We start from the raw sequence: 13,849 nt of genomic DNA, 5'->3' as shown, positions 1-13,849 counted from the left end.
ATGGAGAAACACAGGCACAGCTCAGCATGGTGGCAGCATCATGCTATAGGGATGCTTTTCAGATGTAAGGACTGGAAGACAGCTAATGATAGAGAGAACAATTAATGGAGCCAAATAAGGGCAAATCCTTAATGAGAACCTGATTCAGAGTGCAAACAACCTCAGACTGGAACGAAGATTTACGTTCCAACAGGACAACGACCACAAGCATATAGCCTAAGCAACACTGATATGGGTTTAAAACAAGAACGTTAAAGTCCTTGAGTGGCCCAGCCAAAGCCCAGACTTGAATCCCATTGAAAATCAGGAGAAAGATTTGAAGACTGCTGTTCACTGCCACTCCCCTTTTAACTTCATTGGGATAGGGGGCAGCATTGGGAAGTTTGGATGAAAAGCATGCCCAGACTAAACTGCCTGTTTCTCAGGCCCAGAAGCTAGAATATGCATATAATTTGTAGATTTGGATAGAAAACTCTAAAAAGTTTCCAAAACTGTTAAAATAATGTCTGAGTATAACAGAACTCATATGGCAGGCAAAAACCTGAGAAAAATCCAACCAGGAAGTGGGAAATCAGAGGTTTGTAGTTTTTTAAAGTGATTGCCTATCCAATATCTTGTGTCAATGAGGTCAGATTGCACTTCCTAAGACATCCACTAGATGTCAACAGTCTTTAGAAAGTTGTTTCAGGCTTCTATTGTGAAAGGGGAGAGAATAAGACCACTCAAAGCAGGTGGCTCAGCTGAAAGCCTTTAGTTGTTTAATGCGCACGGCCGTGAGCTCCGTTCCCTTTCCTTTCTAATAACAACGGAATTGTCCGGTTGGAATATTAATGAAGATTTATGATAAAAACATTCTAAAGATTGATTATATACACATCGTTTGACATGTTTCTACGAACTGTAATGGAACTTTTTAGACTTTTCATCTGGACTTTGTGCTCGCGCTTTGTGCATTTGGATTACTGGACTAAACTCGAACAAAAAGAGGTATTTGGACATAAAGATGAACTTTATCAAACAAAACGAACATTTGTCTAACATGGAGACCTGGGAGTGCCATCAGATGAAGAACAAAGGTAAGTGATTAATTTTAAAGCTATTTCTGATTTTGTGGCACCTCTCCTTCTTTGGGAAATAGTGTATGGTTTTCTGGGGCTAGGCGCTGACCTAACATAATCGCATGGTGTGCTTTCGCCGTAAAGCCTTTTTGAAATCGGACACAGCGGCTGGATTAACCTGTCTGGGCTAGGGGGCAGTATTTTCACGGCCGGATAAAAAAAACGTACCCGATTTAAACTGGTTACAAATCTTGCCCAGAAACGAGAATATGCATATAATTAGTAGATTTGGATAGAAAACACTCTAAAGTTTCTAAAACTGTTTGAATGGTGTCTGTGAGTATAACAGAACTCATATGGCAGGCAAAAACCTGAGAAGATTCCATGCAGGAAGTGGCCTGTCTGACAATTTGTAGTCCTTCTGTTGCATCTCTATCGCAATTACAGCATCTGTGCTGTTACGTGACACTTTCTAAGGCTTCCATTGGCTCTCTAAAGCCTTCAGAAAGCGGAATGACGCGTCTCCTGTCTCTGGGCAAAGTACAGCAGCAGAGTTTGTAAGTGGTCTGCCTGGGGACAGTGAGACTGGAGATGCGCGTTCACGAGACCTCGCCATTCTTTTCTTTCACTCTTTGAATGAATACAACGTTGTCCGGTTGGAATATTATTGCTATTTTACGAGAAAAATAGCATAAAAATTGATTTTAAACAACGTTTGACTTGCTTCTATGTACGGTAATGGAATATTTTGCTTTTTTTTGTCACGAAATGCGCTCGCGCGTTACCCTTCGGCTAGTGACCTGAACGCACGAACAAAATGGAGCTATTTGAATAGAACTATGGATTATTTGGAACCAAAACAACATTTGTTGTTGAAGTAGAAGTCCTGGGAGTGCATTCTGACGAAGAACAGCAAAGGTAATCCAATTTTTCTAATAGTAATTCTGAGTTCAGGTTGCCCCGACGTTGGCGGGTGTCTGAATAGCTAGCCTGTGATGGCTGAGCTATGTACTCAGAATATTGCAAAATGTGCTTTCGCCGAAAAGCTATTTTAAAATCTGACATAGCGTTTGCATAAAGGAGTTCTGTATCTATAATTCTTAAAATAATTGTTATGTATTTTGTCAATGTTTATAATGAGTAATTTAGTAAATTCACCGGAAGTTTTCGGTGGGTATGCTAGTTCTGAACATCACATGCTAATGTAAAAAGCTGTTTTTTGATATAAATATGAACTTGATTGAACAAAACATGCATGTATTGTATAACATAATGTCCTAGGAATGTCATCTGATGAAGATCAAAAGGTTAGTGCTGCATTTAGCTGTGGTTTGGGTTTTTGTGACATATATGCTTGCTTTGAAAATGGCTGTGTGATTATTTTTGGCTATGTACTCTCCTGACATAATCTAATGTTTTGCTTTCGCTGTAAAGCCTTTTTGAAAACGGACAATGTGGTTGGATTAACGAGAGTCTTATCTTTCAAATGGTGTAAAATAGTCATATGTTTGAGAAATTGAAGTTATAGCATTTGAGGTATTTGTATTTCGCGCCGATTCCACTGGCTGTTGAATAGAGTGGGAAGCTAACGTCCCACCTAGCCCAGAGAGGTTAACAAGAAGTGTATCTTTAATCGTATGTTTAACACTTGTATCTTTCATCAATGTTTATTATGAGTATTTCTGTAATTTGATGTGGCTCTCTGCATTTTCACCAGATGTTTTGTTTGACAATGCATTTCTGAACATAAAGCACCAATTTCAAATGAGGTTTTTGGACATAAAGATGACCTTTATCGAACAAAACATTTGTCTAACATGGAGTCCTGGGAGTGCCATCCGGTGAAGATCAAAGGTTAGTGATTAATTTTAATGCTATTTCTGACTTTTGTGACACCTCTCCTTCTTTGGAAAATGGCTGTATGGTTTTCTGTGGCTAGGCGCTGACCTAACATAATCACATGGTGTGCTTTTGCCGTAAAGCCTTTTTGAAATCGGACACTGTGGCTGGATTAACAAGAAGTTACTTTAAAATGGTGTATAATACTTTTATGTTTGAGGAACTTTAATTATGGGATTTCTGTTTGAATTTGGCGCCCTGCAATTTCACTGGCTATTGGCGAGGTGGGACGCTAGCGTCCCGAACGATCCCAGAGAGGTTTTAACTTAACAGAGCTTGAGAAAATCTCCACAAGGAGGAATGGGAGAAAATCCAGATGTGCAAAGCTGATACAGACACACCCAAGATGACTCAAAGCTGTCATTGCAGCCAAAAGTGCTTCAACAAAATATTGACTCAGGGGTGTGGATACTTATGTAAACTCAGCAAAAAAATAAACGTCCCTTTTTCAGGACCCCGTCTTTCAAACATATTTGGATTTTTACGAATTAACTTCACAGATTTTCATTGTAAAGGGTTTAAACACTGTTTCCCAAGCTTGCGCAATGAACCATAAACAATTAATGAACATGCACCTTTGGAACGGTCGTTAACTTTTTTGGGATGGGGGCAGCATTCAGAATTTTGGATGAAAAGCGTGCCCAAAGTAAACTGCCTGCTACTCAGGCCCAGAAACTAGGATATGCATATAATTGGTAGATTTGGATAGAAAACACTAAAACATTTCCAAAACTGTTAAAATAACGTCTGTGAGTATAACAGAACTGATATGGTAGGCGAAAACCTGAGGAAAATCCATCCAGGAAATGCTATTATTTTGAAATGGCTGTTATTCCATTGAAAGCCTATCCACCATACAAAGACTTATTTTTTGAAATGTATTTCACCTTTATTTAACCAGGTAGGCAAGTTGAGAACAAGTTCTCATTTACAATTGCGACCTGGCCAAGATAAAGCAAAGCAGTTCGACACATACAACAACACAGAGTTACACACGGAGTAAAACAAACATACAGTCAATAACACAGTAGAAAAATAAGTCTATATACAATGTGAGCAAATGAGATGAGATAAGGGAGGTAAAGGCAAAAAAGGCCATGGTGGCAAAGTAAATACAATATAGCAAGTAAAACACTGGAATGGGGTGCAAAGGAGCAAAATAAATAAATAAATAAATAAATAAATACAGTAGGGGAAGAGGTAGTTGTTTAGGCTAAATTATAGATGGGCTATGTACAGGTGCAGTGATCTGTGAGCTGCTCTGACAGCTGGTGCTTAAAGCTAGTGAGGTAGATAAGTGTTTCCAGTTTCAGAGATTTGTGTAGTTCGTTCCAGTCATTGACAGCAGAGAACTGGAAGGAGAGACGGCCAAAGGAGGAATTGGCTCTGGGGGTGATCAGAGAGATATACCTGCTGGAGCGCGTGCTACAGGTGGGTGCTGCTATGATTACCAGCGAGCTGAGATAAGGGGGGACTTTACCTAGCAGGGTCTTGTAGATGACCTGGAGCCAGTGGGTTTGGCGACGAGTATGAAGCGAGGGCCAGCCAACGAGAGCATACAGGTCGCAGTGGTGGGTAGTATATGGGGCTTTGGTGACAAAACAGATGGCACTGTGATAGACTGCATCCAGTTCATTGAGTAGGGTATTGGAGGCTATTTTGTAAATTACATCGCCGAAGTCGAGGATCGGTAGGATGGTCAGTTTTACGAGGGTATGTTTGGCAGCATGAATGAAGGCTGCTTTGTTGCGAAAAAGGAAGCGGATTCTAGATTTAATTTTGATTGGAGATGTTTGATGTGAGTCTGGAAGGAGAGTTTACAGTCTAACCAGACACCTAGAATATGTGGACAACTACAAATACCTAAGTCAGAACTGTCCAGAGTAGTGATGCTGGACGGGCGGGCAGGTGCGGGCAGCGATCGGTTGAAGAGCATGCATTTAGTTTTACTTGTATTTAAGGGCAGTTGGAGGCCATGGAAGGAGAGTTGTATGGCATTGAAGCTCGTCTGGAGGGTAGTTAACTTCTTTGGGCTAGGGGGCAGTATTTTCACATCCGGATAAAAAACGTACCCGATTTAATCTGGTTACGACTCTTGCCCAGTAACTAGAATATGCATATAATTTGGCTTTGGATAGAAAACACCCTAAAGTTTCTAAAACTGTTTGAATGGTGTCTGTGAGTATAACAGAACTCCTATGGCAGGCAAAAACCTGAGAAGATTTCATGCAGGAAGTGGCCTGTCTGACAAGGTGTTGTTGTTCTAGCTTCTGTTTATTGAAGAGTCAGGATCTTAGCTGTAACGTGACACTTCCTACGGCTCCAATAGGCTCTCAGAGCCCGGGAAAAACCTGAACGATGACGAGGCAGCCTCAGGCTGAAACACATTATCGCCTTTTCCAAGTGGCCCATCAGAGGACATCAGAGGATTCGACCCCGTGCAGTATTTTCCTTCGGCTGTTTAGCTAATTGCAGATTCCCGGTCGGAATATTATCGCTTTTTTACAAGAATAATGGCATAAAAATTGATTTTAAACAGCGGTTGACATGCTTCGAAGTACGGTAATGAAATATTTAGAAATCTTTTGTCACGAAATGCGCCGTGCGCGTGACCGTTATTTACCATTGGGATAGTGTCTAGAACGCACGAACAAAACGTCGCTGTTGGAACATAACTATGGATTATTTTGGACCAAACCTACATTTGTTATTGAAGTAGAAGTCCTGGGAGTGCATTCTGACGAAGAACAGGAAAGGTAAGACCATTTTTCTTATAGTAAATGTGATTTTGGTGAAGGCTAAACTTGCCGGGTGTCTAAATAGCTAGCCCTGTGATGCCGGGGTATCTACTCAGAATATTGCAAAATGTGCTTCATCCGAAAAGCTATTTTAAAATCGGACATATCGAGTGCATAGAGTAATGTATCTATAAATTCTTTAAATTATTGTTATGCTTTTTGTGAACGTTTATCGTGAGTAATTTAGTAAATTGTTAGTAAATTCCCCGGAAGTTTGCGGGGGGTATGCTAGTTCTGAACGTCACATGCTAATGTAAAAAGCTGGTTTTTGATATAAATATGAACTTGAACAAAACATGCATGCATTGTATAACATAATGTCCTAGGTGTGTCATCTGATGAAGATCATCAAAAGGTTAGTGCTGCATTTAGCTGTCTTCTGGGTTTTTGTGACATATGCTAGCTTGAAAAATGGGTGTCTGATTATTTCTGGCTGGGTACTCTGCTGACATAATCTAATGTTTTGCTTTCGTTGTAAAGCCTTTTTGAAATCGGACAGTGTGGTTAGATTAACGAGAGTCTTGTCTTTAAATAGCTGTAAAATAGTCATATGTTTGAGAAATTGAAGTAATAGCATTTCAAAGGTTTTGAAAATCGCGCCACAGGATTCAACTGGCTGTTACGTAGGTGGGACGAATTCGTCCCGCCGGTCCTAGAGAGGTTAACACAGTGTCCAAAGAAGGGCCAGAAGTATACAGAATGGTGTCGTCTGCGTAGAGGTGGATCAGAGACTCACCAGCAGCAAGAGCGACATCATTGATGTATACAGAGAAAAGAGTTGGCCCAAGAATTAAACCCTGTGGCACCCCCATAGAGACTGCCAGAGGCCCGGACAACAGGCCATCCGATTTGACACATTGAACTCTATCAGAGAAGTAGTTGGTGAACCAGGCGAGGCAATCATTTAAGAAACCAAGGCTATTGAGTCTGCCGATGAGGATGTGGTGATTGACAGAGTCGAAAGCCTTGGCCAGGTCAATGAATACCGCAGCACAGTATTGTTTCTTATCGATGACCCTTATGACTTATGACCCAGTTCACGATCCCTATGGCTTCCACTACATGTGGCCAGTCTTTAGGCATTGTTTCAGGCTTTTACTCTGAAAAATGAGGGAGAAACACCACTTTCAATGCGAGGACAGTGGAAATTTCCAGACATGAGTCCTGCGTGTGACCAGGAGCGCACCTTTCTTGTTTTTCCTTTTCTATTGACGAAGCTATTGTCCGGTTGAAATATGATCGATTATTTATGACAAAAACAACCTTAGGATTGATTATAAACATCGTTTGACATGTTTCTACGAACTTCTATGGTACTTTTCAGATTGTGTGTCTGCCTGCTGTGACCGCGCTTTGTTCCAATGGATCACTGAACAAAACACACCAACAAAATGGAGGTTTTTGGACATAAAGAGGGTCATTATCGAACAAAACGAACATGTATTGTGTAACATGGAGTCTTGGGAGTGCAACCATATGAAGATCAAAGGTAAGTGATTAATTCTATCGCTATTTCTGACTTTTGTTACTCCTCTACTTGGCTGGTTACTGTTTGTAATGATTTGTCTGTTGGGCGCAGTTCTCAGATAATCGCATGGTTTGCTTTCCCCGTAAAGCCTTTTTGAAATCTGACACAGCGGTTGGATTAACAAGAAGTTTCTTTAAGCTGATGTATAACACTTGTATCTTTAATGTAGGTTTATGAGAATCTGTTTTGTTGAGTTTCACGCTCTGCAATTTCACCAGATGTTGTTTGAGACAACGGATTACTGAACAAAACACACCAACAAAATTGAGGTTTTTGGATATAAAGAGGGACTTTATCGAAAAAAACGAACATTTATTGGCTAACTGGGAGTCGTGTGTGCAATCATATGAAGATCAAAGGTAAGTGATTAATTCCATCGCTATTTCTGACTTTTGTTACTCCTCTACTTGGCTGGTTACTGTTTAATGTTTGGTGTGCTGAGCGCTGCCCTCGGATAATCGTATGGTATGCTTGTATGGTATGGTATGCTGCAAGGAGGCATGAGGCCTGCAGATGTGGCCAAGGCAATAAATTGCAGTGTCCGTACTGTGAGACGCCAAAGACAGTGCTACAGGGAGACAGGACTGGCAGCTGATCGTCCTTGCAGTGGCAGACCACGTGTAACACCTGCACAGGATCGGTACATCTGAACATTACACCTGCCTGCGGGACAGGATGGCAACAACAACTGCCCGAGTTACACCAGGAAGGCACAATCCCTTTATCAGTGCTCAGACTGTCTGTAATAGGCTGAGAGAGGCTGGACTGAGGGCTTGTAGGCCTGTTGTAAGGCAGGTCCTCACCAGACATCACCCGCAACATCACATATGGGCACAAACCCACCGTCGCTGGACCAGACAGGACTGGCAAAAAGTGCTCTTCACTGACAGGTCGCGATTTTGTCTCACCAGGGGTGATGGTCTGATTCACGTTTATTATCGAAGGAATGAGCGTTACACCGAGGCCTGTACTCTGGAGCAGGATCGATTTGGAGGTGGAGGGTCCGTCATGGTCTGGGAAGGTGTGTCACAGCCTCATCGGACTGAGCTTGTTGTCATTGCAGGAAATCTCAATGCTGTGCGTTACAGGGAAGACATCCTCCTCCCTCATGTGGTACCCTTCCTGCAGGCTCATCCTGACATGACCCTCCAGCATGACAACGCCACCAGCCATACTGCTCGTTCTGTTCGTGATTTCCTGCAAGACAGGAACGTCAGTGTTCTGCCATGGCCAGCAAAGAGCCCGGATCTCAATTCCATTGAGCACGTCTGGGATCTGTTGGATCGGAGGATGAGGGCTAGGGACATTCCCCCCAGAAATGTCCGGGAAGTTGCAGGGGCCTTGGTGGAAAAGTGGGGTAACATCTCACAGCAAGAACTGGCATATCTGGTGCAGTCTATGAGGAGGAGATGCACTGCGGTATTTAATGCAGCTGGTGGCCACAGTAGATACGGACTGTTACTTTTGACCCTCCCTTTGTTCAGGGACACATTATTCAATTTCTGTTAGTTACAGGTCTGTGGAACTTGTTCAGTTTATGTCTCAGTTGTTCAATCTTATGTTCATACAAATACTTACACATGTTAAGTTTGCTGAAAATAAAAGCAATTGACAGTGAGGACTTTTCTTTTTTTGCTGAGTTTAAATGAGATATCTATTTCATTTACAGTACATTGACAAATGTAAAAAAAAAAAAAACCTTGTTTTCACTTTGCCATTATTGGGTAGTGTGTGTAAATGGCTGATAAAAAAAAAATATTTAATCCATTTTGATTTCAGTCTAACAAAATGTGGAATAAGTCAAAAGGTATGAATACTTTCTGAAGGCACTGTAGGTCTAACATTTACAAGTAGGTGTACATGACAAATAAAGGGGGATGACCTGTTCAGCATGAACTTCCTAGTTCCTACAGACAGTAGCTATTGGTCTTGCACTTGAGGTACAACCATCCTGAAAGGGGATCAGGTAATCATTGAAAAAGGTTGTTGTCTTCAATACCTTGATTACAATGATCCCACCACACCAGTCTGAACCATGTAGGCTAATGACCAATAGTGCTTGTGTCCACCATACCCTTTGCATTCATAGCTATCCTCAGTTTCAACCACAACTGAGCCAAGGAAAAGCATGTTGTGTGGCATCTTACCTGTATAGCCTGCAACCCAGCCCCACAGTGACACCATTGCCAACATCCATTTGAACATTATTCCTTCAATGAGCCAGAAATAGCGACTGTCCATTATTCTCAGAGGTTGAAGAAGAATGCAGTAGAGGCAATACGAAGGGATTGCTACACAGTTATTGATGAACACAAAGATGAAACGAAGGAAGGCGTTCAAGAGTACCCAGCCCAGTTTGCGGGCGCCTTCTAGAAGCTGTGCCATACTGATACACAGTCCTGTAGAAAGAGGGAGAAAACCAGTAAGCTAGCTAGTAAATACATTTCAGACTGGTGCATTGCTAGATGTGTGTAAAAACTTGACATTGACAAGTAAACTTGGCTAGCTAAGACTATCATACTGTAAGCTAGCTAATACATGTAGTTGGCTTCAAATATTGTTTGGTCGTTCTAAATTGGAGAGTATACACTACAAGCTAGGTAAAAGTAACGTTTAGACACCTGAAAATGGAAGCAGTCTTTCTAGAGACTAGGCTCATTATCAAATTTTAAACAGGTGTAGACCTTAGAGTGAAATTATTACTTACAAGCCCTGGAACAACAATGCAGTTAAGAAAAATAAATAAGTGCTAAGAAAGTATTCACTAAAATACACTGGGGAAAAAAGACTGTATACAGGGTGGGTCAATGCAAATAATCCGGGTAGCCATTTGATTAGCTGTTCAGTAGTCTTATGGCTTGGGGGTAGAAGCTGTTCAGAAGCCTCTTGGACCTAGACTTGGCGCTCCGGTACCGCTTGCCGTGTGGTAGCAGAGAGAACAGTCTATGACTAGGGTGGCTGGAGACTGACAATGTTTAGGGCCTTCCTCTGACACCGCCTGGTATAGAGGTCCTGGATGGCAGGAAGCTTGGCCCCAGTGATGTACTGGGCCGTACGCACTACCTTCTGTATCCATGTACCAGCAATCGGTTTAATAGCTACACAAGATTCTACGTTACATAGTTAATATCAATATCATTGAGCAGGACTCAGGACGAATACCGCCGGGTTCAAATCACATCACTAGTCCAACTCTTGGGAGACCAGCCAAAAGTGGAGGTCTTTGCATTGAATGAATGAACATACAACACCGTTTTCTGCGTCCAGTGGTTCCCATAACTAGTTAGTTAGCTATTGAGATATAAATAACATTCATAATAATAATAAAGCCATTAGTAATTACATTAACGATAGCTAACTTTGTGTTGGAATCTTGACCCAAGAAAGAAAGTCAACCAGTTGGCTAGCTAATTTTAGCCCAGGTACTCTGACTGAAGCAAGCGGCAAACCTATCCACAAAAACGAGTTAGCCAGCTAGTAACGTTAGACCAGTAGTTTATGTAACTAACTAGTTATAGGTACAACGGTTTTTACAACGCTGCATGGATAACCGCGTTACGGCTAATGTTACCTGGCTAGCTAACTAATAAACCAACGCCGCCGCTACTCACAACATGCTATGCCATTTCAATTGGTTTTAAGTACATTTTGTACAAATTCCGTGTTTTTAATTCCGTGCCAATCATGTCTTACCGGTTAACGTTAGCTAGTAAATCAAATCACGGTCGGAGGTTTGTCAGCTAAACATCAATGTTCTTATCATCCTACTCACCCAATCTTACTATCACTCCGTCCAAATGCCGGACGATAAAACCAGATAGCTGGCTTAAAATGGATGAATACCAAGTCACATGTATTTAGTTAACATGTTAGATCATTCAACGTTGAGTAATACATCATCCTGTCTATGTGCCGTTCAGACTCCGGTCACGGTTAGCTCGCCGCTATCCATGTACTGTAACGTCTTCTTTAGCGTTGCTGGGTTGTTCTCAATCAATGGCACTAGAATAATTCCATCGATGCAACATCAGTTAGCTAGCTAACGTTAGTAGATAGCAAGCAGGATAGCCAGGCATCAGCTCCAGCCCTTGCGTCTCTTTTAATCCAAATGCAACAATCCCTTGATGAAAGAGCCATATAACACGCCTTTATTGTTTTAATGCAAAGGCGGCCGCGTTTCAGTTTGTACATCGGGTGATGTTGAATAGATTCCGCTCCTCCAGCTTGTAAAATCCGTTCGATTATATCTAGCTATTTATGCACTGCAGCGGCCACCAGAGGAGAATCTCTGTCGTTCTTCTTCATCGGGATTTTGTTGGCGGATTGCATCCAATTTAAACTGCATCCCCCTGCCACCTACTGTACTGGAGTGTGAGGCCATTAACGGCCTATATACACATTTATTTGTGTTAAGGTACAATACAATTTGGGAAAGGGAAAAATTACACTGCCAACTATTAGCCTTTTAAAATTAAACAATATTTATATAACAAAAAAACGAACAAAGAAACACCCCATTACACTATTTATCCCCTCGAATACTTCTCCAGACCAAAGGTCTGGGAGGACAGAACACTACCAATCAACACCCCCTGCAACTGTACTGCAGTAAAACCTCTCAATCCCAAGTATTTGCCGCTGCCACCATAACCTCTATTTTCTGTGACTTTCGATCCATTTCTGCCGTGCAATTGACAACCATAGCTATGAATGCCAAGAAACCGACCTTACTGAAGCACATATTCTTCCCGTCACTCTCTATTAGTCTCTGCCTACTCACAGAAATCATCTCAGGATCCCTCACCCTGCACCCATCTTCCTCTACCTCCCTCTTCATTGCTTCAGCATACAACACTTTCTGTTACTCTGACACAACAACCTCAACCTGCCTTTCTCTCACCGGACACCTCTGATCTCCAGCCCCATGGGCACTCCCACAACTTTCTCCACCGAAACGACACATTCCTTCGTCTCATGCCCTCCTGCACACATCTAGGACTCATCCTCCTACATACTGCTGCGAGAATCTGTGTTATGGGATTATCTCCCTGCCCTCTGACTTTCTCCTCCAATGGGTTTTGAGAAGGAGACGAGGAGAGAGAGGACGAGAGGAATATGCAATTGAGATCTTCCCTATGACGACGACGCTGACCAAAAACTTGGATTTGAGCAAGTGCCGACTGTCCCCACCGACTACCAAATGATTTTGAGCCAGAGATGAACAGTAAAACTTTAAAAAAAAAAATAGCATCAGTCCATCACTGAAGCTATTGTGGAATAAAATGAACTGTACCTAACTGAAAAAACATACATTTCTGAAGGACATGTAACAATAACAGAATGGGCAGAGAGCTGCATACAAGTCAAATTGATCAAGAGACTGTAGTCCATCCATACTTGTTCCAAATATCATTCTTACCATTCAATGATTATTTTGCCACTGTAGTAATTTATTCTCCAAGTCACTGACCGCCCCCTGCTGGTCTTGTTTAGAACAGTGCCAAGTAAAGGGATGGAATGTGGAAATGGTTTAGAATACTTTCACTGGCAGTCAAGGGCACCTTATGTGGAGGCGGCCCTGCCCATGGAGAATTTAATTGAATGGCTAAATGCTGCATTCTCTTCACTAAACTACAGATGAAGTAAGTAGCTTTGCTGAACATTTATACACTGCTCAAAAAAATAAAGGGAACACTAAAATAACACATCCTAGATCTGAATGAATGAAATAATCTTATTAAATACTTTTTTCTTTACATAGTTGCATGTGCTAACAACAAAATCACACAAAAATAATCAATGGAAATCCAATTTATCAACCCATGGAGGTCTGGATTTGGAGTCACACTCAAAATTAAAGTGTAAAACCACACTACAGGCTGATCCAACTTTGATGTAATGTCCTTAAAACAAGTCAACATGAGGCTCAGTAGTGTGTGTGGCCTCCACGTGCCTGTATGACCTCCCTACAACGCCTGGGCATGCTCCTGATGAGGTGGCGGATGGTCTCCTGAGGGATCTCCTCCCAGACCTGGACTAAAGCATCCGCCAACTCCTGGACAGTCTGTGGTGCAACGTGGTGTTGGTGGATGGAGCGAGACATGATGTCCCAGATGTGCTCAATTGGATTCAGGTCTGGGGAACGGGCGGGCCAGTCCATAGCATCAATGCCTTCCTCTTGCAGGAACTGCTGACACACTCCAGCCACATGAGGTCTAGCATTGTCTTGCATTAGGAGGAACCCAGGGCCAACCGCACCAGCATATGGTCTCACATGGGGTCTGAGGATCTCATCTCGGTACCTAATGGCAGTCAGGCTACCTCTGGCGAGCACATGGAGGGCTGTGCGGCCCCCCAAAGAAATGCCACCCCACACCATGACTGACCCACCGCCAAACCGGTCCTGCTGGAGGATGTTGCAGGCAGCAGAGCGTTCTCCACGGTGTCTCCAGACTCTGTCACGTCTGTCACATGTGCTCAGTGTGAACCTGCTTTCATCTGTGAAGAGCACAGGGCGCCAGTGGCGAATTTGGCAATCTTGGTGTTCTCTGGCAAATGCCAAATGT

At 42.3% G+C, this 13,849-nt stretch overlaps 1 protein-coding gene across 1 annotated transcript in view; it reads right to left on the bottom strand.

Moving 5' to 3' along the window:
- The window catches only part of lpgat1 (lysophosphatidylglycerol acyltransferase 1), a 95,100-nt gene extending 83,525 nt beyond the window's left edge, over positions 1 to 11,575 (bottom strand). The window contains exons 1-2 of the mRNA XM_029734131.1: positions 11,056 to 11,575; positions 9,431 to 9,682 (exon numbers count right to left, since the gene is read on the bottom strand). Coding sequence (XP_029589991.1) covers positions 9,431 to 9,668 — 238 coding nt within the window. The 5' untranslated portion in view covers positions 9,669 to 9,682; positions 11,056 to 11,575. The remainder of the gene's footprint in view (positions 1 to 9,430; positions 9,683 to 11,055) is intronic.
- Positions 11,576 to 13,849: the final 2,274 nt, after the last annotated feature.

The sequence above is a fragment of the Salmo trutta genome, chromosome 35, assembly GCF_901001165.1.
Source record: "Salmo trutta chromosome 35, fSalTru1.1, whole genome shotgun sequence".
Classification (NCBI taxonomy): Eukaryota; Metazoa; Chordata; class Actinopteri; order Salmoniformes; family Salmonidae; genus Salmo; species Salmo trutta.
Note: the sequence above shows the minus strand (reverse complement) of the source record. Positions and strands in the feature narration are given on the sequence as shown.